Here is a 24676-nt window from a genome sequence, read left to right as displayed (position 1 = left end):
CTACAGCTGAGTGGTATAGCTGAAAGGAATTAGTGTAAACACAAGAGGGGCTTTTGAAAGAGATTAGGAAAGCAGTGAGGAGGTATAGAATAGTAGTTTAAATTACTGCCATGGATCTTGGGTCATGGGAGAATAAGTAGCTTTAAGATGACATGGTCTGTCTGGGGAGAGCTAGCTTTTAGTTGAGACATGGTACGGGGTGTTCAAGAAAATAGTTGAGGTGATGGGGAAGGTTATTTATGAAAAAGGAATTCCAGGGTTTACATTGGAACTCTTTGGGAAGGTGATTATTGATAAGATGAACCAAGGAAAAGGGGCTTTAAAGCAGTGAGTACAAAACCATCAGAGAAGAAAGGGGACTGAAGAGTTGAATTGTGGATGGTGTCAACAGTAGTTGACCTGTGGTTGACAGGGATGAGAAGCACAGATATAATTACTTATTATATTTATGGTTGGAAAAGCTTTCATTTTTCTTTTATTTCCATCTGAGGTTGAAGATAGTTAACAGAGGCAATCTAAGAGTGTGACTAATTATTTTGTAGATCACATCTCTTGACATAATGAAGGTATTTTTGGTTTGAGACTTTATTTTTGTTAAGTACAGTCTTTTCTGATTCTTATATTGACATAACTATGTATTCAAGTAATGGACTCCTTGTAGTTAATTCTGCTAGTTCTCTTTGGGTTTATAACTGTGGCACATGCCCGATCCTGTGCTTGGCCCCTTAACATTCCTAAGACACCTTCTTTATTCATCTTTTGAGTACATGCGTTACTACGTTGGAAGAGTATGACTTACATGTATGTTGCTTGCTCCTTGAACTGATGTCTGAGATCATTTCTTTGAATACAACGATGAATGTTTTTCCTCATTATGAAAATATGCTTGTTGTACATATATTCTTGTATACATTTTCTCTTTACACACACACACACACACACACAGAGCTCTCTCTCTCACATAAATTGCATCCATCTTCTGTAATATTTACTAAATTTCTGTCTAAAGGATCACTCATTTCTGTTTTGATAGCCATGCAGATTTTAATTTTAAGGCTAACTGACTCTGTTTATGAAATATATTTCTATAAACATACTTTTTCAACTTTTGATTTTTCTTTATTTTCACAAACAGAAATAATTTGTTGAAAAGCGAAAATAAATGTCAGTGACTTTAATACTCAATTATAGTATGTTCACAATAATTCCAGACCTAAGACATTGCTATTTAAAATTTATTTTTAAAATTAATTATTTATTTTTTATTTTTATAACTAGAGATGGGTCTCACTGTGTTGCCCAAGCTGGTCTTGAACTCTGGGGCTCAAGCAGTCCTCCTGACTCAGCCTCCCAAAGTGCTGGGATTACTGGCATGAGTCACCACATCTGGCCACTGTTTAGAATTAGTGATCTTTCCATTATAAAGATTTAACTATTTTATGCTGAAGTGGCCATATTTTCAAGGAGTGAAACCATCTCATACATAACAATGAAGGTAGTCAGCTATAGACTTGGAATGAGATCACATATGGGGATGATATCCTTCTAGTTAGCCTAGTACTGCTGTACTGGTCTGTGTGCACATGCGGTCCTTCAACTCAGGCCTTGCAAGGCATGCCGGCTGTGCCATGTTTGTAAATGGGGCAGAGGAAGCTACAACAATGGAAAACTAAGCTTTTATGTTAGGTACAGCTATTAAAACAAGGTAGGGATGAGGCTAGGCCCTTAACTTCCCTAAGGCATACTTTTCTAGCTACCTTCTGCCCTGTGTCTGGCACCTACATCCTGGATGATTGTTCTCTTTTATCCATTGTGGATTTTTTAAATAAAATAAATATGAAAAGCATCTTGATCTCTTGTTTGTGAGAGGTGATGCCCTGAGATTTAGCTTCAGGAATATGTCATGGCTCATGCTTCCCATATTTCCCAGGGAGGGAAATACAGGATTTTCTAACACTGGTTAAAAATGCAAATTCAAGATTTGGAAGGGCTGATATAATGAAATAATGAGCAGTATCAGCATGTGCAAATCTTGTTTGAAAGATTTTATTTTCTCCCCTCTTAGACCTTTTGCACATTTAGAATCTTGAAACAGTTTCTAGATCTCTGACATGAAAATGAAGATGGCTATTTTCAGGTTGCTTTCAGTTCTAGGTAGAAATAACCAGAATTGGCTTACATTAAAGAAACTGCATCTAGAAATAAATAAAAAAATTAGTGATCTTTCTTGGAGTTATTATATAATTTTGAATAATATAAAAATGGTATTTTGTCAGAACTATTGTAGTAACATTAAATAGCAAATTATGTTAGCCTAAAGTTACCAAGGATGATTTGTGTATGAAGTTTATCATACTTTTTTTTATTGGACTTCTGCCTTTCTTTTTACTTACTTGTTGTGGAAGAAAATAGAGGAAGTTAAAAAAGAAGTTGATGCATGGTAGGAAAGATTAAGGAAGAAGAACAATAAATGGATGACAGACATTTACTAGATGATTGGGGTTAACTTTTATAACCAGACTCAGTAGTTGTTAGATCTGTACTGATGCTCAGTATTTATTGGCTCTGTTAAATTAAAAATATTCAGCTTATTCAACCCTATAGAAATGTTATTAAAATATTTCTGTGGTAATATTGTGGGAAAGTGCTTGGTTGAATGTGAATTTTCTATGTATTAGTCCTTTTTATTATTTGTTAAAAATATAAATAGTGTTTGTGTTTTTAGTAGTAACTTAGGTTAATTTGGCCTTTGCTTTTATTTTGCCCATTTCAGAAGTTAATGTAAATTTCTTAACTTTGGATAGGAAATCTATGTTGATAAATGAAGCTAGAGACTTTCTTTCTGTAAAACTTAAAAAGAACATCTCATACTGTTAATACCATCAGAATTAAGATGCTTAATATTGAACTCTCTAAAAAGAAATGTTCTTTTTTAATTAGCATAAGATACAATTTTATAAGGATATTGAAATTATCTGAGCACTCAATAAGTAAATATGTTACAAACCTCATCTATCTGGTTGAGCTTTCTTTTAAAAATACTCTTTTTTTTTGCTTTAGCTGTTGTACTTAATGATAAAAATGGTTTTAAACAGAAATGCCATTGGCTAGTACAGAGAAGTAATGGTATAATAGTAGAGGGATGGTACTCTTTGATCCTTGGGCTTATGAAATTCCTAAATTATGGTTATTTAAGGAAAGCAAAGTAGAAGACAGATAAGTACAAAAAGTGCTTCAAAATTAGGGACAAAAAGTAGGACTAGTGTCTGCTGGAAGGACTCAGGATTCTTCTAGATTTGACAAGAATGTATGTGGATGAAGTATTAAGTGTTCTTTTTTTCTTTTCTCAAGTGGCTCAGGTTGCCAAGTCTTTGCCAGAAGGTTGAACGTTGTAGCTTGTAGACTAACTTTTTTATTGCCTAATTACATTAACAGCTAGAATTGTTTTATAGATTTTTCTTAAGACTGATGCCAGTCCCTTTATGGACCTTAAAAGAACGGTAGCATACATCTAGACTATTTTTTTTAGGTTTTAAAATTTCCAGAAGTGTTCCTTATTTGTTTGATATTCTCCATCTGCTTTACTTCGCTGTGATATTTCAAAATATGTAGTTCTGAGTTAAAAAATTTAGATTAAAAATTCCATGATGAGTAATATTTTGTTCTATTAATATGTTAATATATCCAATGACTGTGGCTTAGCCACTTTGCCTACACTCTTACTCTGGTTGACAAAGATAGAGGTTTTGGTGTTTATCCCCTTAACGTCCATACTTCACTCATAGTAACACAACTCCTTTCCCCTTATCTTCATTGGTGGTTGGTATAGTGTAGGCCTGTTCAAATTCTGTCTTTTACCACTTGATTTACATAAAATCTTTGTACCTTATTTACTCATCTGTGAAATAAATATAGTACAGTCTATTTTTTCAGTGTTGTAAGGATTAGAGAGAATGTTTGCAAGATGCCAGACATTCTGCTTGGATCTCAGTAAATGGTAGATAAATTATTATTACTGTTATGATTTGAGAAGTGCCTGTAGAGTACATACGTATATTGAAGAAAACCATATGCTGGATTTAGGAAAACTAGTGTACAATCCTAGGGGAGTTTATACAGCAGACCATTTATGTTACATATATTGACTTGCTAAGATTTGTGAAAACAAACTAATTTATCTCTCAGTCTCTTCTTTGTAAATGAATTTGAACTCTAATAAAATATTTCTCTTTCCCTTATTTTTCTTCTTATTTTTTTTTTTAAAGGGTGCTATTTTCTTGGAAGGTGTTACTGTTAAAGGTGTAACTCAAGTAACAACACAACCAAAGTTAGGAGAGGTACAGCAGAAGTGTCATCAATTCTGTGGCTGGGAAGGGTAATAAATATTTTAAAATTTTAAATAAAATTTACTCTTATTTTACAACACTTAAAATTAATACAAGCATTGACATATCTTCTTGGCTCCTTGAAGTTAGTATGTTTGCAATAGAATACTTTAAAGGTGTCAGATTTCATTCAAGACAATCAATGCAATAACCAGACAGTTGAGTTAAAATTAGATGGCTCACATATTTTCCTAAAGTAATAGAAAATTCCTGTTTTCACTGTCTAGTATTTGTTTCACGTCTTTGACTCTACTGCTACTGATTAATGTTTGAGCTAGTCTCTCAATTTGTTAAGAGGGAAGAGGTGAAATTTGGATCTGCCTCATTTCCCAGTTTTTCTGTAATCAGAAGTCTAGGAAAATCAGCTTTAAATATAAGCGGTGAATGCCATGACTTGAAAATATCTTTCAGACATTTCATAGTGGATTCAGGAGAGCATACATTGCTCTTATCTGTTGCTCTCGGGTCTTGGTCTGTGGTCATTTCTGCTGATCATTGGTATCTGTGGCACAGAACTGTAATACAGTTGAACGTAAGGAAAAAGGATTATTGTTAATTCCTAATATAAATTCCTAATGAAAAGAACTTTTATTACTGTTACATAAATACTAGATAAATCATCTAGAAGTAGTTTTAACTAAAATATGAAAATAATGAAGAAATAAGATCCGTTTTAATGTTGTGTTAAATCTTAATCTTGACCTACACCCTTGGTTTTAATGTTGTGTTAAGCCTTAATCTTGACCCATATTTCTCCTGTTTTGTCACTTCTGGGTATCTTTTGAGGAGAAAGTTGCCAACCTTGCAGTTATGTCAAGTTGGCAGTCTCACGTTGGGGAAATATGGGGTCTAGAATATCATGTAAGGTAATTAAGCCAAGATTTAAACTTCTTCCTGAAGTACAAGACTTGTAAACATACCTGCTTTACTATTTAGATCATATATACTAATATTTTAAAATTAGCTCAGTGATTATACTATAGCAGTGGTAATTTAGAACTCTGTTAACTTGCATTCTAAAATGTCAAGAAAATGATAATCTTTTATTAGTATTTTTGTGAAAGCGGATGTTATTGCAGCTGACATTAATCTCATCATAGGGAGAACATTGTGATAAATGTGTGATTCATTTGAGATTGGTTTAAGACATGTATTGCTTTGTATGGATACCAGCCACGATAGTAATACTGTGTTCTTCTTTAAGGTCTGGATTCCCTGGAGCACAGCCTGTTTCCATGGACAAGCAAAATATTAAACTTTTAGACCTGAAGCCATACAAAGTAAGCTGGAAAGCAGATGGTACTCGGTAAGTTAGACTTCTAAAAAAATTATACAAATAACCCTAATGCTTGAAGAATATTGTTTTGTTGTTAGAAAAGTTTACACTCTTGAGAGTGTGAATTTCTGATGTGAACAGCAAAATAAATGTTTCAAAAATTATATATTTTTTGTTTTGCTAGTATTCTAAGCTGTATAGTACAGTTATCTCTCATTCTGCTAAATTTTTGGTTTCAGAGCTTAGCTAGTTTAACATAAATCCATAACTAGATGTTAAGTTTGAAAGTGTTTTTCTCTTAATGATATGGTTTTTGGTATGTCTGCTGCCCACTACCTTGTTTTTTAATGATATTGGACATGTTAAGGTTAATAGATAAATGGCCAGTTTGTAATCTAAAAATGATGAACTCTCTCTGATTCATTCTGTATTTTATTCCTTTGAATAATTTGCCTTATTCTCTTAATATACTTGTAAGGTTGTTGCATTATTACAACAAAGCTTAATTTCAGATTTTATATTTCTAAGTTTTAAGATTTTTTAAATTTGAGACAGGATCTTGCTCTGTCACCCAGGCTGCAGTGCAGTAGCACGATCAAGGCTCACTGCAGCCTTGAACTCCTGGGCTCCAGCAATCCTCCCACCTCAGTCTCCTGAATAGTAGCTCAGCCTCCTGAGTAGCTGGGATTATGGGAATGTGCCACCCTGCCTGGCTATTTTTTAAATTTTTTGTAAGGATGAAGTCTCCTTATGTTGCCCAGGCTGGTGAAGATATTAGTAGAAATTTTATTCTTCCTCAGCAACATTTTATTTTTTTCTTTTGTAATCCATATTTTTTGCATCTATTACAGTTTTGCTATATGTATGTATTCATTTAGCAAGTTGAAATAATTATTTTAACAGATATTAACATAGAAGTCATTAACTAATAATAAAATGTTTTGGAATAACTGGCAGTACATATATATTAGCTTTTAAGTGTTATTTTGAAGATGACAGATTCTATTTAATTTTTATGAGTTTTGGAAAGTCTTGAGTGGCAGTTATACTCTTTGTATCATGCCATCTCCATCTACATTTAACATGTAGTTACCTTAAAAGATATATATGGAGAAAAGAAGTGGAGCAGATACAACTTATTTTCAATATTAGGTGACTATAATGATATTTTAACATTATATGCTTTCTAGAATGTTTAAGTATTTTATTATATTTGATTTTTATTGGGAATATTTAAAAATATTTTCATTCATTTTATTTGTGTGCCTCTGTTGGAAACAACTTTTCCCCTCAGTTTAGCATTTTTTAGCTTTTTTAGGGTATTTTATAGGTAAGACAGGTTCATTTGACGAAATTCAGAAAATAACATTAAAAAAGAAGAAAATAAAAAAGAAATTTTACCACCTAGAGATTATCGCTACTGTCCTTATGGTATTGACCTTTTTCTCTGGGTTATATGGCAGGTATGGTTTTTATTATAATTATTATTATTATTATTATTTTTTGAGACGGGTTTTCGCTCTTGTTGCCCAGGCTGAAGTGCAATGGCGCGATCTCCGCTCACCACAACCTCCGCCTCCCAGGTTCAAGTGATTCTGCTGCCTCAGCCTCCCAAGTAGCTGGGTTTATGGCATGCGCCACCACACCCGGCTTATTTTGTATTTTTAGTAGAGACAGGGTTTCTCCATGTTGGTCAGGCTGGTCTCGAACTCCCGACCTCAGGTGATCCGCCTGCCTTGGTCTCCCAAAGTGCTGGGATTACAGGTGTGAGCCACCGTGCCTGGCCTATGGTTTTTATTATTAATGCTTTGTGTACTAATTCAAGTAGTTAAATAAGTATTTGATATTTATATGTTTATTTGTTCATATTAGTTTGAACTTCCTTAATGAACTAGCCTTAAAAATTAATAATAATGCATAATGCAAAATTGAAACAGTGTAGAAATGAAAAAATGTGCCTTGTATGCTTGCAGCAGTTATACAAAGACAGATATAGATCCATATACAGAATTTGGATCATTTACCCATTCTGCACCCTTCCCTGTGGATATGTGTTTTTGACGGATAAATGAAAATTAGCCTTTCTGCTTATTTTCAGAATATTAAAATTATATTCATTTAATATGTTGGGTTAGATTATGTTCGGAATCTATTAAATTAGTAGTAAGGATGTTAAGGATGTTGTTGAGACATATATTTTAATAGATATGTAAAAATGTCTTAACAAATGGGTTTATTACCTACTTCTTTGGGTGGAGAAAGAGTGGAAAATGTGAGGTCAAGGTGTCTATCTCTAGGCTTTACACTACGAAATGAACTGGGGATTTGGGATTGAGGCATAAATTTAACCTCTTACGAGTTTCATATTTTAGGTACTCTTTTTTTTTCTGTTAAAATTTATTTTATTATTTTATTTTTTTGAGACAGGGTCCTCACTCTGTTGCCTAGGCTAGAGTGCAGTGGCACAATGATTGCTCACTGCAGCCTTGACCTCCTGGGCTCAAGTCATCCTCCCACCTCAGCCTCCAGAGGTGCTGGGATTACAGACATGCACCACTATGGCCAGCTAATTTTTAAAATTTTCTGTAGAGATTTGATCTTGCCATGTTGCCCAGGCTGGTCTTGAGCTCCTGGGCTGTAGTGATCCTCCCGCCTTGGCTTCCCAAAGTGTTAGGATTACAGGCATGAGCCACTACACCTGGACTTATATACTCTTTACTTTCTGCATTGCTTTCTTCACAGTATCATGGTAAGCTTTGGGCAAAATAATAAAGCCTGCAAAATTTGTCTCGTTTCTGCCATCCAACTTTTGTTGATTTTGTTCCTCCTCTGTAGTTGTGTACCCCTTTCTCTGTGTCTTGGTATTGTTAGACCCCTAGATGATTGGCTAAAGTAATTTTTTATGAAGTAATTGGTCAAGATGTTTTTGATTGCTAATGGAAATATCTAATTTCTCCGAGAACCAGGCTCCACCAAAAACAAAAGGAAAACCCCTGAGTATTTATTGAATACCTACTCTGTTTTAGGATACTTTTTTCGGGGAGAGAAAAAATTTTGCAAGGTGTTTCTGGACCAGTGTAAAATCTATCTTTTGCGCACTAGAATTTAAGTCCAATAGCATGGAAGAGGGACTTTCTGTGATTGAATAAGGTGAAAAGAGCCTGAGGAGGCTGTAGAATGGTCTTAGAGGCTATGCAATCAGAATGGCTGATTAATAGCTATGAGTCCTGGACTCCATTGTCATTAAAGCTATGTCAGGATACAGTGTAGTATTTCTTTTTATTATCCTTATTTCATAATTTAATGGCAATTTATTATATCTAGTAACAATATTTAAACCAAGGATCTCTGAAATTGAGTGTAATAGGAAACCTGGATATAGTTAACAGTAAAAGGTATTGTGTAAGAATTTTGCATTCGCCTGACCAAGGCCTGAGGGCCTGGAGATAACAGTAAGTAGAGTGGCTTTTTTTTTTTTTTTTTTTTTTTTTAAGAAATTGTGTTTTGCTATGTTGCTCAGGATGGTCTCAAACTCCTGGCCTCAAGTGATTCTCCCCTGTTGGCCTCCTGAAGTACTGGGATTATAGGTGTGAGCCATTGAACCCTGCCTGGAGTGGTTTTGACAGGAAGCTTTAATGGATTCGAAAACCTTGTAGAATAGGGAATATTTCTGAAGTGTAAAGCCAGGTAATATAAACTGAAATATGAAAGTTATTGAAAATGAAACAGTGAGAAATTTATATTAGTTGTAATAGGTGAATTGATGGAGACTAAGCCACTGTAGTCTCAGAAACAGATGAAATGAAAGTTTGTTTGATGGAAGAATTAATTGTGTTTTGTGTATTTCAATAAACTCATACTTTTAAAAATGAGATTTCTTTAGTTTTTATAGTTCTGAGTACTTCTGGTTGCAGTTTTTGATCTCTAATAATTAAACATTTAAAAAATCTTCTAATCTGGAATTATGTCAGACTTAGTAAGTCTTCCAAAAATAGTACAAAGTATTTCCATGTGCCCTTAACCAGATTCCCCAAATGTTAACATCTTATATAGTACAATGGCCAAAATCAAGACATTAACATTGATGTATTGATTATTGACATTATTCAGATTTCACCCAAAGTGTCAATATTATGTCCTGTTTCTGGTCCAGGATCCAGTCCAGGATCACGTGTTTCATTAGGTTGCCATGTCTCTTCTTTTTTCTGCAATTTTTTTTTTTGAGACGGAGTCTCGCTGTCGCCCAGGCTGGAGTATGGTGGCGTGATCTCTGCTCATTGCAGGCTCCGCCTGCCGGGTTCACGCCATTCTCCTGCCCCAGCCTCCCGAGCAGCTGGGACTACAGGTGCCCACCACCTCGCCCGGCTAATTTTTTTGTATTTTTAGTAGAGTCGGGGTTTCACCGTGTTAGCCAGGATGGTCTCGATCTCCTGACCTCGTGATCTGCCCGCCTTGGCCTCCCAAAGTGCTAGGATTACAGGTGTGAGCCACCATGCCCGGCCTCTGCAATAATTCTTTAGGCTTTCTTTCATAACTTTGACACTTTTGAATAGCATTGGCCAGTTATCTTGTAGCTTGTCTCTCAGATTGAGTTTGTTTGATGTTTCCTCATGATTCAAGTTGGGCATGCTTGCAAGAACATCACAGTAGTAATATTCTGCATGTCATTTCAGGAGGCACATAATGTTGAATTGTCCTATTAGTGATGATGTTAACTTTGATCTCTTGATTTAGTTGGTGTGTGCCAGATTGATAAAGTTATTTCTGTTTATTATTTTATTTTTGTTTTGTACTTTATTTATTGATAAAGGCATGTCTGCCATGATAAAGTTATTATTTTTCCTTTGTACTTAAGAAGCTGTAAGGGAGATACTCTGAGATCATGTAAATATCCTATTTCTTATACTTTTCCCCATTATTTTTAACATTAATTAATGATTCTTACCTGAAACAGTTACCATGGTTATGTTTGCTAAGTAGAATAGTGGAATTCAGTTCTTAGGAAGAACTTTCCCTTCTTTCTCATTACTTTATTTTCTTTCTTTTTTTATTCCTATCAGTGTGGACTCATAGACACGTATTATATTCTGTGGGTTATAGTCTTAGTAATTATTTTATTGCTCCAAATGTCTCATTTGACCATTGAGAGCCCCATCAAGTAAGTGACTCCTGTCTTTTGACGTCTCTCCCTCATTTTTTGAGTACTTTCTTGTTCCTGGCACCCCTACATGTTGCAGACTTACCTTGTACTTTTCCTACCCCAGCCCTGGAATCAACTGTTTCTCTAAGGAGTGGTATTTAGAAACCAATTTCTGCACACAAGTTGGGCTCATTAGTACCAGGATGTCATTTCTTCTAGGCCCTCTCAGAAGATAGAGCTAGGAAATGTGTGTGTGTGTGTGTGTGTGTATACATAAATACACACCTATATCTATTTCAGTATCTGTCTCTGTCTGTATGTGTATGCATACATTTTTTTTTCAAAATCACGAGTTCGTACTGATACTTCCAATTCTAATGCACTACCATAGGATTTATTGAATTTTTTCTCATTTTCTATTTGTAACTCCTCTCTCTGATAGGGAGACACTTGGTTTTCATTATCCATAATATTTATTATAATACACATAAAGTAGTTTTGGAATTGCTGTCCCAAGCCACTGTGAGAAATCCATTTGAATAGAGTGTAATATTTGTGAACAGTTGGTCTGACTTTAGCCTTAGGGTATATAAAGTGTACTGTGTTCCAAAGTTACTTAATTATTTTCTCTCTTCCTGCCAACCCCTTTAGTGTAGATAGTTTTCATTTGTAATACAATTAGTTTCATTTGTTTCTGCTTATATTCTGAGTTTGCCCTCATCCTTTGTTGATTTTAATTTTTCATTTTTCTGAGTGTGTGAAACTCTACTATGATTCAGCGTATGTGCTCTGAGAAATGTTACTTTCTCCTATCCCTTTTAACCCTTTCCCTTTCTCTTTTCATTCTATTCCTACCCACCTCCTTAAATAATCAGCCTCATCATTTTCTGATTTACCCTTCTTGCATTTCTTTTTGTACAGATGAGCAGATGCTCTTTTCTTTTTCCCCTTTCTTTTAGGAAAGATACCATACACTTTAGAATTAGATAGTCTTTTCACCTTGCTTTTTCCATTTAACAATATGTTCTAGAAACCACTGCATTTCACTTCACAGATATCCTCATTCTTTTTTTACAGCTGCATTGTACCCATTGTGTGAGTACTTAGTTTATTCAATGACTCTCCTATATAGAGATGTTTAGATTGTTTCCAGTATTTTGTAATTACAAATGATGCTGTGATAAATAACTTTGAGCTGACTTTCCCCCCATATTGTTGAAAGTCTAACCTCAGGGTCAATTTCTAGAAAGAAGGATTGCTGAGTTGAAGGCTAGGTGTATATGAAGTTTAGTTAGATACCACGAGTTTCTGCTCCAAAAGGGTAGTGCCAGATTGTATTCCCACAGGCAGTTTGTGAGAATGCCTGTACCACCACAGCCTTGCTAATAGAATGTGCTGGCAAATTTTTTCACCAATCTAGTTAGTGAGAAATGGTATTTCATTCTAGTTTTAATTCTGAATGGAGTCAAACATCCTCTCATATGTTTAAGGGCTATACTTATCTTTTTTGTGAATTATCTGTCCTTGTTTCTTTTCTGTTGTCTTTTGACTTTGTCCATGTTTTTTTGCCATACAAAATTTTATTATTTTTATGAAGTCAAGTTTATTAATTTTTATTGCCTCTTGATTTTGATTTATAGTTAGAAAGCCTTTCCTTATACTGAGATTAAAGAAGAATTCTCTCATATTTCTTCTAATATTTGTATGGTTTGATTTTTTTAATCTGGAAGACTTTTTAAATTATAGGCAATCTAGCATTTCTACATATTTAAAAACTTCTTTTATTGTCATTGTTATTATTATTACTTTGCTGTGAAGAATTAATACATAAATTCATTTTGAATGAAGGCTATCTTCTAAGGTTGGAACTGAGTCATGATGATCCACTTGGAAGTGTGTCATCCTGATAGTGACCACCTTGCCTGTGTACTGGGTGTTAATATACAGAAGGCTTATTTTAAATTTACTGTTCAGCAGTGTGTTTTGTTATTTCTTTGCAGTATCTTTTATAATAATGGAAGGCTTTTGAGATGAGAAATGTATGGTTTTGGTAGGAGTTGAGGTCAAAAGGAAGGCCTAGTATCTCTAATTCTGATCCACAGGGTTCTAACTTAACTTTGCAAAGTAAGACATGGATTTACACCTGTTTTATATAGTGCGTGCTGTGCACCTACTTCCCAAATGCACTTCGATTTTTTTTTTTTTTTTCATAAAGAGTCTGGGCTCCTTCCTGTTCTTCTCTCTACAACTCAGCCTATACCTGAGTGGTACTAGCTATTCTTATATTGCTTTTCTGTGGAGGAAAACAGAGTCTTCTAGAGCTGAAATCTTAAGAATGTTTTGGGAAGATTAGAGAGCTTCTTTAGAAAAAGTTTCCAGGCATTTAATCATACTTAGTATCTTAGTTCATTTGTGCTGCTATAGCAGAATACCTCAGATTGGGTAATTTATAAAGAACAGAAATTTATTTTTCACAGTTCTGGAGGCTAGGAAGTTCAGAATCAAGATGCTAGCAGGTTCAGTGTTTAGTGAAGATTGCTCTTTGCTTCCAAAATGATGCCTTGTTGTTGCATCTTCCCATGGCTGAAGGGGCAAATGCTGTGTGCTCAAATGGTGGAAGAGCAAAAGGGCCTGGCTAGTTACCACCAGCCCTTTTGTAAGATCACTAATCCCATGCATAAGGGCAGAGCCCTCGTGGCCTAATCACCTCCTAAAGGTTCCATCTCTCAGTACTGTTGCACTGGAGATTAAGTTTCACCATGAATTTTCAAACCGTAGCACTTGGTTATATTTTAACTTGTTTAATTTTTGAATTTTTAAATTTTATTTAACTTTTTCCGGAGCTTTGAAAATTATTTCTTGTTACATTCCCCACCACTAAGACTTTAGTAATACACTAAATTATAGTTTCTGTTTCTTGGATTCCTCTGTGTGTCAGATACTGTGCTAGGTTCTGGGGAAACAGCAGTGAGCAGTGTGGACACTGTCCCTATCTCATACAACTTGCAGATAATTATTTAACTAATAATAAATTATGTGGGGATAATTGATTAACAGCTTGGCACAAATTCAATTTAGAGCTTCAGCACATATCTCATAGCCAGATAAATTCCCAGTTGATTAAATAAGTGTAAATAAAATTTATTTTCTGAGAAAACAGGATAGAATAAATTAGGTTAGGTATACCTCTGTCACATGTTTCCTTAGCATTCTTTGGATATTTAGGTAGTTGGATCTTGGGTTTAGGAGAAGAATATGGATTGAAAGTACAGATTTAGGAGACAATAGTATGTGATAGTAAAGACAGGGATGTGGACAGGCTATTGAGTAGAGGAAGCAATGGTGACTGAGAGTAGGGGAGGTGGGAGAAAACCAGGAGAAATATCTGTCATTCAAGCTGAGGGAAAGTAAAAATGTCTCCAAAGAAAGGTTAAATCTTATAGAGAATTAGTAAGCTAAGGAGTGAAAAGTGTCTGTTGAATTTAGCAACAAGATATTTTGGACTGGGTTGGGATGTTCTCAGTTTTTGTATAGTATAGAGTAGGGCAGTGGGAGTAAGTTGAAAGTGATGACATTTTTCCTTTAAACATTTCCTCTCTTTCTTCCTTTGGCTGTTGTTAACAAATGTCTCTCCTGAGGGAGATTCCAAGACCGCAAAGAGAACATTATTAAGAGTTAGTGAAAGTACCTTATTTCATCCAAGAGACAGGTATGGCAGGGCTTTTTATCTGTCAGTGTCTGCCTGCCTGCCTGCCTGCCTGCCTCTCTGTCTCACATTGAAATTCAAATGTGAGATAATTGGCAAAAATTGTTCATTAACTTGTGTATTTGGAATAAAGATGAAGTTGGACTTTTCCTATAAGATAGTGGGACTTTCGATTTGGCTGAGGTTTTGCTAGTGAGAGTTGGTCAAATGAGTTTTACATAGCAAGCATTTTTGTGTAGATTAAATCAGCCAAAACTGCAGTTTTGGGATTTTGATGAAAATAGACTTCAAGCATTTGATAAAATAAAATCATTTTATTTAACCATAATATTGGCAAAGGTGTATTGAAATATAACACTCCCTCTGCCCCCTCCCCTCACTTTCAGAGTTAAACAAAATGATTCCCAATGAAAGACTTGCAGTTACACTTGATAGTCGCTTTACTATGTCTTTATGCCTCCTTGATTAGATTGTCCTTCAATTTTGTTGAAAGCTGCCAAATAATCAAAGTGTATTTTAAAGGAACTCGTTGAACTTCTGACATTTCCTAAAATACATTTAACTTTTTTCTTAATATTTCTTTTGTCTTGAGTACTCTTATTTCATTATTTTCATGGCTTTCCCCAGGAGGGGGGAGTCAGTTCTACTTGAGTGTAAATTGTAATACCAAGAGAAGTGATATAATGTTACTACAGTTGCATTTGGAATTGAACTGTCTTGTAATTGTGAAATCTGCTTTTTCACAGATATTCTGGGAAAAGATAGAATTTTATAATCGGATTTATTTGTGTACTTTATTAGCAGATTTTGTAATGCAATTAAATAGTCTTCAAAATAATTCAACATCAATTGAAAGTGATGAAGACTTAGAACTATATAAAAATTTTAGAATTAATTTTCATGCATTTTATTTTAATTCTTTCTGCTGAGAGTTTGGGAGTACTATAAATTTAATTTCAACTGTTATTGAATCAGTAGGTAAAAACCAAATGTTTTTAATAAGTAATGTTGTAAAGCAAATAGTAAAGTAAAAGATAATAACTCAGATTATGCTTGACACAGGAAAAATGTAAGGCTATGGGAATAATGTAATAGACCAACAAAAGGGCTGGTGCTATGGTTGCAATTTTTACATATGTATCTATATCTGTATTTATATCTTTTGACTTACATATTTATATAATACACACGCATATACAAGCATACCTTGCTTCAAGAAAAACTGAATATAAAAGGTAAATTTGGGACTTCCTTTATAAGGAAAATTATTGCAGGGAATAAGAAAAGCCACTTAGGCATTTATGGAAATATAATTTATATTCAGCTTTTTATAACACATCTGTTTAAGTAGGTGAGGTACATTTGTATAATACTTCTTGAAGGAAATTATAGACAGGTTTATTTTCCTGGATCCTGGTCTGGGAATTTCCTCCCTCCCTCCCTTCCTTCCCTTCTTCCTTTCATTCATTCATTCATTCTTTCAGAAATTATATTGAAAACTTATTTACCTCTAGGGCTCTGTGTTAGGTGCTGCATGGATTAGGACTGCTTAAGACAGAATCCTCAGCTTTAAGTTTTTCCTGTAATCCAGCTTTAAGTTTTTGTTCTAAACTTTTTCTGTAAAGGACCTAGTAGTAAATATTTTATCATTTGTGGGTTGCGTGGTCTCTGTCTCAAATAAAAAGCAGCCATATCCCACTGATTTTACATAAGCCAAATGATGTATTTCAATAACATTTGGTGGATATATTTCAATAAAATTTTATTTACAAATTAGCAGGTCACATTTGGCTTTTGGACCATAGTTTGACAACCCATCATTGAATACATTCTCCTTAAAAGACAATCTTTATATCTTAAATGTTCTTTCTTTGTAAGAAAGTGTAAAAAGTGAGCTTAAGGTAGGGAAACATATTTAATATGAAGATTTTTTAAAATTTGCTTTTTTTAAGTTTTGAAGTAAGATTTCTTCCCATTAATTGTAAGTTCATGCTAAACCATTGGTACTTTGACAAGATTTTTTATGTAATTTACCAAATGTATACATTTGAAAGACAAATTTTTTTTTCTCATGAAAATCATGTCCTATGCCTTTGTTAGAGCAGGGTGTTCAATGTATGGTCATACTATACGTGCCCTGACAAATACGCTTCGTGACTTGTGAATAGCGTGTTGTAGAAATAGTTGTTGTGTGGATAAACTGCAGTATGTTCAGGCAGCTTCTGTATTTGCTGCTGTAACAGTGTTTGTTTGTTTGTTTATTTATTTATTTATTTATTTAGAGACGGAGTCTCACTCTGACACCCAGGCTGGAGTGATGGCGTGGTCTCAGCTCACTGCAACCTCTGCCTCCCGGGTTCAAGTGATTCTCCTGCCTCAGCCTCCTGAGTAGCTGGGACTACAGGCGCATGGCACCACACCTGTCTACTTTTTGTATTTTTAGTAGCGACGGGGTTTCACTATGTTGCCAGGCTGGTCTCAAACTCCTGACCTCGTGATCTGCCCGCCTCAGCCTCTCAAAGTGCTGGGATTACAGGCATGAGCCACTGCGCCTGGCCTTTAAAGGTTTTTATACAGAACCATGCAGTTACCCCAGGTGGTTAATAGCTTGCTTGGGTCCCTTGATATGTATGTATCTCATTAATAATGTTTGTAGTGTATATTTATGCTAATGACTGGAGCCGAATGTTCAGACAGGTATAGTGTGGCTAAGGTAATGAGATGCTAGACTAGAAAAGTTTTACATACTGAGGAGAATATTAAAGAGGTTTCAGATGTCTCTGGAATAATTTTCAGTGAACTACAGACAAAAAAGTATATCTTATTTAGGAACAGAATGAGCCAAATTATGATCAAGTAGGTATTGTGTATACTGCTTTCATTTAGATTTGTTCACTTAGCTCTTTATAAATTTCTTTTTGGCTCTAGTTTTCTTCTGAAAGCAAAGCAAGTAGCTCCTGATATGTAACGTAAGAACTAGAGATGAAATGAATATTGGAATTAAATAAGAATTTATCTTCTATCTTATTATTTACAAACAAATATCAGTTATACCATGACATTATATCTAGTATTTAGGAATTCAGCAGTAAATAAAGTTATGTCTGGGAAGGACTTTTACTTTTTTAATTGTTCTGGGGAAGCTTAGAGTTTTTGTGGAGGTGTCTGAGGGACCAGACTCCAGAAAAGTAAAATATTTGTTTCAAATCATGTAAGTAGATAGTGGCAAAATCAGCATCATTCTGTATTCTAGTACTTGGGCTTTTACAATTAGGTTTAGGCTGGGCATGGTGGCTCATGCCTATAATCCCAGCACTTTGGGAGGCCGAGGTGGGTGGATCACTTCAGGTCAGGAGTTCGAGACCAGCCTGGCCAACATGGCAAAAACCCATCTCTACTGAAAAATAGAAAAATTAGCCGGGTGTGGTGGCTTGCACCTGTAATCCTAGCTACTTGGGAGGCTAAGACACGAGAAACGTTTGGACCCGGGAGGCGGAGGTTGCAGTGAGCTGAGATTGTACCACTACACTTCAGCCTGGGCTACAGAGCAAGACCCTGTCTCAAAAAATAAATAAATAAATAAATAAATAAATAAAATTAGGTTTAAGGTGGTTTTTCCTCATAATAATGGAAATTATACTAACTATACTAATTTTAGGACTCAATCAATGTTTAGTGTCATACCTCTGGTGATAACCAAAACTCTTAGAGAGAATATAGGCCAGATCTCGTCATTTAAAGACCCCAGCCCTGTTTTTAATAGTAGTTTCATCAGAACTATAGTTAGGGATCCAGGCCAGTTTCCTTGCAACTGGGTGGGACACAATAAAGCTCCTGTGTTTCTTTTTCATCACGGGGAAGTGAGACTACCAGAGAATATTTAGAGGTCAACTCAGAAACACTGTTTATTGATCTGAAGCTACGTTTGATGGCATCTTGTGGTAAATTGGTTTAAAAAGGACTGTTTGACTCCCTCCCCAAGCCTAAATCTTTCTTTGAGTCCCCCTATATGAAATAGATAAAAGCAGTAATGCTTTGGTTGTTGCAAATTGAGGAAAGCATATGGGATTGCATTCTGGTATGGCGTCTGAGGTTACCATGGAACTTTTTAGGGCAGCATTTCCAGTTGCGCTACCATCATAGGAAACTTTTATTAAAAAAAAAAAAAATTCAGAGATTCAAATTCATTAAGCCTGGATTGGTTCTGAGAAAATGCATTTTTGAAAAGCACCCCGATTATTTGTGATTTTTAACCTGATTTGGGAGCCGCTATCTGTAGTGCCTCATGGAACAAAATTTAAAAATCAGTGACCTAATTCAAAGTAGTATTTAGCCAGCCATTTAGTTAAGAACATACCTGAGAATTTCTCTGTTAGTTGGTGGAGACCCACATAAAATGCTTATTAGTACAGCACTCAATGCATATTAGTTATTGTTGTTATAACTGAAGACTGTTTTGAAAACCATTATTACGTGAAAACCAACATTGATTTCCCGGAGTTCACTCAGAATTCTTTTAGGGTGTGGTATAGTTATAGTACAAGAAGAAAATTAAGTAAAGGCAAAACAATCTAACATTTTAAAACCAAATCTTTGAAATACCCATTGGCTAGCAGTCACATCTTTAGGATTTACTGAAGGATAAAAAGGTCCCTTAAATAGTAGTTTCTTTAATCAAATCCTAAATATGAGAGTTACTACTAGTTAATAGAGATACTGTCTTTGAAATGGTATTTAAAAATAAAAACCAACCAAATTTATTACCTATTACCAAAATCTGGCTAGAGAACTCTTAGAGCTGAGCAGATACAGATAAAACTTTGGTTGCAAACATAGGTGCAACCCTAACTCAGAATTTTCAGTTGGCCTGGTTCTGGGGGCAGCAAACATGTGAAGCTTTGAAAGATTAAAACAAATTAATTTTTTGTTAATATTTTCAAACATTTTTTCCCCTATATAGAGCTGGGCTACTGGACCCAAACAAATGAGAAACAAGGAATATAGGATAAAGAGATTGAATTTGTCTCTTTGTTCATTCATGTAGTTAACAAATATTTATTGAACATTTACCATATGCCAGAGATTGTGCTAGCTGTGGTAGGCTTAGCAGGTAATTAGAACTAAACTATATGATGATGATGATGATTGTTTTTTGAGACAGGGTCTCACTGTGTTGCCTAGGCTGGAGTGGAGTGGCACACTCATGCCTCACTGCAGCCTCGACCTCCCACCTCAGCCTCCAGAGTAGCTGGGACTATAGGCGCGTGCCACCACACCCAACTAATTTTTGTCTTTTTTTTTGTTATTGTTGAGATAGGGTTTCCCCGTGTCGTCCAGGCTGGTCTCAGACTCCTGGGCTAAAGTGATTTGCCTGCCTTGGCCTCCCAAAGTGTTGGGATTACAGGCCTGAGCCACAGTACTCAGGCATGATTATTTTTGTATGCTGCTTTTTATCTTAACATGAGTATATTTCGTTGTTATAACATGTATTTTTAAAATGACTTAATTGCTGCCAAGAAAAAATAGTTTACCCTCGATTATAGGGGCATTTAGACTCCAGTTTTTTTGTTGCTGTAAATAACTGTACTGATCTTCTTATACCCATCTTTGCATAAATTTTGACAAAAATAGTATTACTTAGATATAGTATGGAAACCTTTGAAGTCCTTGATATACCTTGCTAGAGGTTGTAGTGATATGCTCCCAACAGCAGTGCTAGAGTGTACATCCTTGGCAATTTGGGATAGTTTCACTTAATATAAGTAATGTAGCCAAGTTGACAATTGGAAAATGAATTTTTTTCTTAAAATATTTTATTGATGTAAAAATTAAAGGAAAATGAATTTTAAAATGCTTTGATTAGCATTTTTTTTTGAATACTAGTGTGGTTGCACAAGTTCATTCTGTATTTTGGCTATAGCAACAGTTATAACAAGTAATACTTGTTGAACACAATGTGTATTAGGCATTGCTCTGAGTACTTTACATAGAACATTTATCTCATTTAATACTCACAACGCTATAAGATAGCGTTGTGAATAAGTAGCTTTTTCAAGGCCACACACACAATTATTGTAAGTAGCAGGACTGGGATTTGAATGCAAGTGATCTGGCCCCAGAGCCCAGAATCCTTTTTGCCAGGTCATGTCCTCATTATTCTTTCAATATTTTGATAGTTATTTTTACTGTTTTATGCTAATAGATGAATTTTTCTGTCTTAAAATATATTTTTTCTGATAATGTCTTCTGTCTTCCTCATAAAACATTAAAAAGAAATTAAAAAGTTCTCCCTGTGAGAACTTTTATCCCACCCCTTGGGATAATCAATATTAAGAGTTGGATGTTTGGTTTCTGGAGACATTATACCTTCATCTTCTTACCTGCTGTTTTCTTTCCTTACTTTCTGATCCTCCATATAATGGGATATGATATAGGCTGTTCTCTTATAAATAAATAGTAGAAAAAACTCTATTAATTTTTTTCAAATTGCTTTGTGATGGTAATTCAAATTGCATTGCTCCTTTCACTTAATGGGATAATAAATATATTTGCAGACAGAATATTTACTGCTTTAATAGATAACTATTAAGCTACTGTAAGCTTTAGAAGGTCTCAAAGACAATACAAGACACTAGAGGAAAATAAAAGTACAATTCCTACTCTCAGCAGGAAAATGAAGTACAATTTAAGATGTAGTAAGAGATATAACAAAACTACGTATAGTACCAGACAACTAAGTAAGAGATACTAAAGAGCTAATAAAGAGCATTACTTGATACTCTATATGAAATATGACTGCTTGTTTTGATTTTAAGAGTGTGATATTGGATATTCATAGATGGATTTTTAAATTTTATATAGGAAATAAGTAAGACATTGAATATTGATATTTAGTATTGAGTAGTGCTGCTGACCAGATGGAAGAACATTTGCTTCGACCCATCTCAGCAGTAGAGCTTATCTGTTAGATGAGGAGTTAACTGGATTTTCATATTTTTTTTTACGATTCTGTGATACTTTCTTAACTCATTATTTGCTCACATACGCTTATTCATTATGTGTGATTATGGAAGTGGCAAATGCTGGCTTGGATAAAAAAGGGGAAAAAACTTTATCCTCTTTGTGAATCAGTGAAAAATTGTTTGAAATAATTATAGTTGATTTTTCTAGAACGCATGCTTTATACAAAAGAAAACTGAAAGTAATCAGCGAGTCAGGGACAAATGTAAAATAAAACAAAACTTTTGGGAAAATTCTTTTGATCTTTTCTTTTCATGAAGATGGATTACTTTATAAAAATTAAAACGTTGTTTACATGCCTCTGTGATATGTAGTGCTGCCCAGAATACGTTAAGTGGCTTTTAAATTTTATTCCATATCAAGGTAAATCTTTAGAGCAATAAATGTGGCATACCCTGACGGAAGATCACTTAAAAGAATGCTGTATTTTACATATTTAACTTGTATTGCTACAGAGTTCTGAAAAGCATAACCTGTTACATAAATGGTAATTAATGCAAGTGAGTATATCATTTGATTTTACACTTTGAAGTCTAATGAAGACACTGCACATTCTCATTATGAGAGCTACTTAATCTGAAAGTAACTAATTAAAATAACCAAGAGAGGCTTCTTATATACCGAACTGGTTGATTCATGAGATTTATTTACTAGTATTGGAACCAATTACCTGATCTGTGCTACGAATAATAAGTTTGCAGTGTCCTGTTATTTTGCAAGCTTTTCAAATTCTCTTAATTAGGTCAAGATCAATGAGTATGTCTATATCTTACTAAACCTATCTTATTAATAGTAGTAGTTGAAACTTTTTCTAACTTGGACTTGATAAGCATTTTAGTAAAAATTTCTTTTTTGCCTTGTGATTCTGGTCTTATAATGAAAAAATGATAGTGTCTTAAAAATGTGTTTCCCCATTATAAAAGTAATTTGTATTCATTGTAGAAAAGTTAGAAAATGAAGATAAGGAACAGGACAAACACAAAAAACATACGTCATTTCACCAGTTAGAGATGGTTGCTGCTTACATTTTGGTGTGTATGCTTTTAGACTTTTCCCTCTGTCTATATATATTTTTTGTTTCATTGACTAAATGAAAAATATATTCATTCCACAATTTTTTAAGTGTCTGTTATGTGCCAAGTACCATTCTAGATGTTGCAAATTATAGTGATCTCTGCTATAATGGAACTTTCATTAGGTGAAATATGTTTTATATACAAATTGTTTAGTATATTTTACTTATAGTTTAGTAACATACTATTTTGGCTTAATATATCCTAAATATTTTTCTACTTCATTAAGTATTCTTCTATTCGCTGATTAAACATAAAATTATTACCTGGTTAAGATAATACACATGTATACATATGTAACAAACCTGCATGTTGTACACATGTACCCTAGAACTTTAATAATAAAGATATATGTATGTATATATATATGTAAGAACAAAAAAAAGAACTCTTGACTTTACTCACAGAATATCAGTCATGCAAAATGTTAGCTTATGAGAAAAACAGATGTATTGTGTCAATTTTAATGTAATTAGCAGCTTGTATTGACCTGGTCTCTCACAGTCTTATCTGGTTCTTTAGATATTGTGTTCATTTTCTGTCTTCTGATTACCTTGTCTTTTAGCTCAATCTTGTTTTTATCACCTTTTATTATAAATCAATTAAAAAAATGTTAAATAATACTGGAAAGCTTACAATGGAGGAAAGCTAGAACCCATTCTCATCCTTTCCTCCTCTCAGTCTTGCTCCCTCAAGGCAACCACTTTTAATTATTTTTATTTTCAACTCTTGTAAGTACCCCCAAATCTGTGTATTATTTATTTATATCACGGTCTGTTAATCACCTTTATGTGAGTTCCTGCAGATGTAGCTTATCAAAGTCTCTGTGCCCGCCTTTCCTTCCTCTTAGTCCAAGAACCAAGAAATAAGTTTCTCTCTCCTTTTTTCCTGTCTCCTGCCAGTGAGCTGGCAAGGGAGTCTGGGAAGTGTAGTTTGCTTGCTTCTCAAACCAGGTTACACCAGAGAGCACACAAGTGCAGTAATGGGAATGACCACCAAAGGGCAGCTAACTTGCCCAAGGTTCAATGTCATGACCCCTCTGCCACTGCAGGTAAAGTGTTCCTATTGTTGGAATTTAAATACTTTTATATATCTTTACAAATACCCTATTACCAAGCGTTTTCAAGGTTTTAGTCATTTTATTTATTTCAGTTATCTTTTTGTTATCCCAAAGACTTTTCTTTCTTAGAGCCTTCTGTGATTTCCTGACTCTATATAAACTGTGCTTCCAACTGTTTTCCTGGTTGGATCTAGCATTCTGGATTCCATCTAACTTTTCTTTGCTTCCTTCTCCTTTATTTCTTTTGGTTTATTTTTTCACTTTGTAAGGATATCTCTCTAAGTCAGTTCCTAAGAATATGCAGGAAGTAAACCATATACATGCCTGGTTTATGAAAACACTATTGCTCTGGCCCTATATTGAATAGTTTGGCTGTATACAAAATTTTAGATGGAAATGATTTTCCCTCAGAATATTAAAAATCTTGTTTCTTTATCTTCTAGTAACCTCTGTTACTGATAAAAAGTCTGTTTTTTTTTTTTTTTCAGAATCTAGTTATTGATAAGTGGTCTACTCTTGCCATTGGAAACTTTTAGAATTATTTTTTATTTTTGTCCTAAAATTTCCCAGTGGATGTGTGTAACTATTTGTTGTTATTCTTTCCCCCTCACCCCGCTCCCTCAGTTGACTGTGATGGTCACTTGTGATGGTGATCTCTTTGGATCTGAAAACCTGAGTTCTTCCATTAAGGGAAATTTGATCTCATCTCTGATACTTTATTTCCTCTGTTTTTTTTTTTTTTTTTTTTTAATTTTCCCTTTCTTCTTAGAACTATTGGTTATTAGACTTCCTAGATTCTTTTCCATGTCTAATCTTTTCTCTCATAATTTTTACGTCATCTCTTTTTCAACTTTCTAGGAGGTTCTCTTATTTTCTTCCTTTCTTTTTGTTGAATTACTTATTCTGGTAATTATGCTTTTGTCAACAGTACATACATTCTTGTTCTCTGCCTGTACCTTTTCATGACAACTTGTTCTTGGTTTATGGATGTGATAGCTTCTTGAATCTCTATGAGA

General features: G+C 34.4%; 1 protein-coding gene across 6 annotated transcripts in view; it reads left to right on the top strand.

The window, feature by feature from the left end:
- The window catches only part of RNGTT (RNA guanylyltransferase and 5'-phosphatase), a 408235-nt gene that overhangs the window by 67033 nt on the left and 316526 nt on the right, over positions 1-24676 (top strand). For all 6 annotated transcript variants that reach the window (XR_008519039.1, XM_054546048.1, XM_054546049.2 and 3 more), the window contains exons 7-8: positions 4266-4375; positions 5590-5691. Coding sequence is in view for 5 of the 6 variants with exons in the window: in XM_054546048.1 (XP_054402023.1) it covers positions 4266-4375; positions 5590-5691 (212 nt within the window). In the remaining variant the exon portion in view is untranslated. The remainder of the gene's footprint in view (positions 1-4265; positions 4376-5589; positions 5692-24676) is intronic.

The sequence above is a fragment of the Pongo abelii genome, chromosome 5 (assembly GCF_028885655.2).
Source record: "Pongo abelii isolate AG06213 chromosome 5, NHGRI_mPonAbe1-v2.0_pri, whole genome shotgun sequence".
Taxonomy (NCBI): domain Eukaryota; kingdom Metazoa; phylum Chordata; class Mammalia; order Primates; family Hominidae; genus Pongo; species Pongo abelii.
This window is presented reverse-complemented; position numbering and strand designations above follow the sequence as displayed.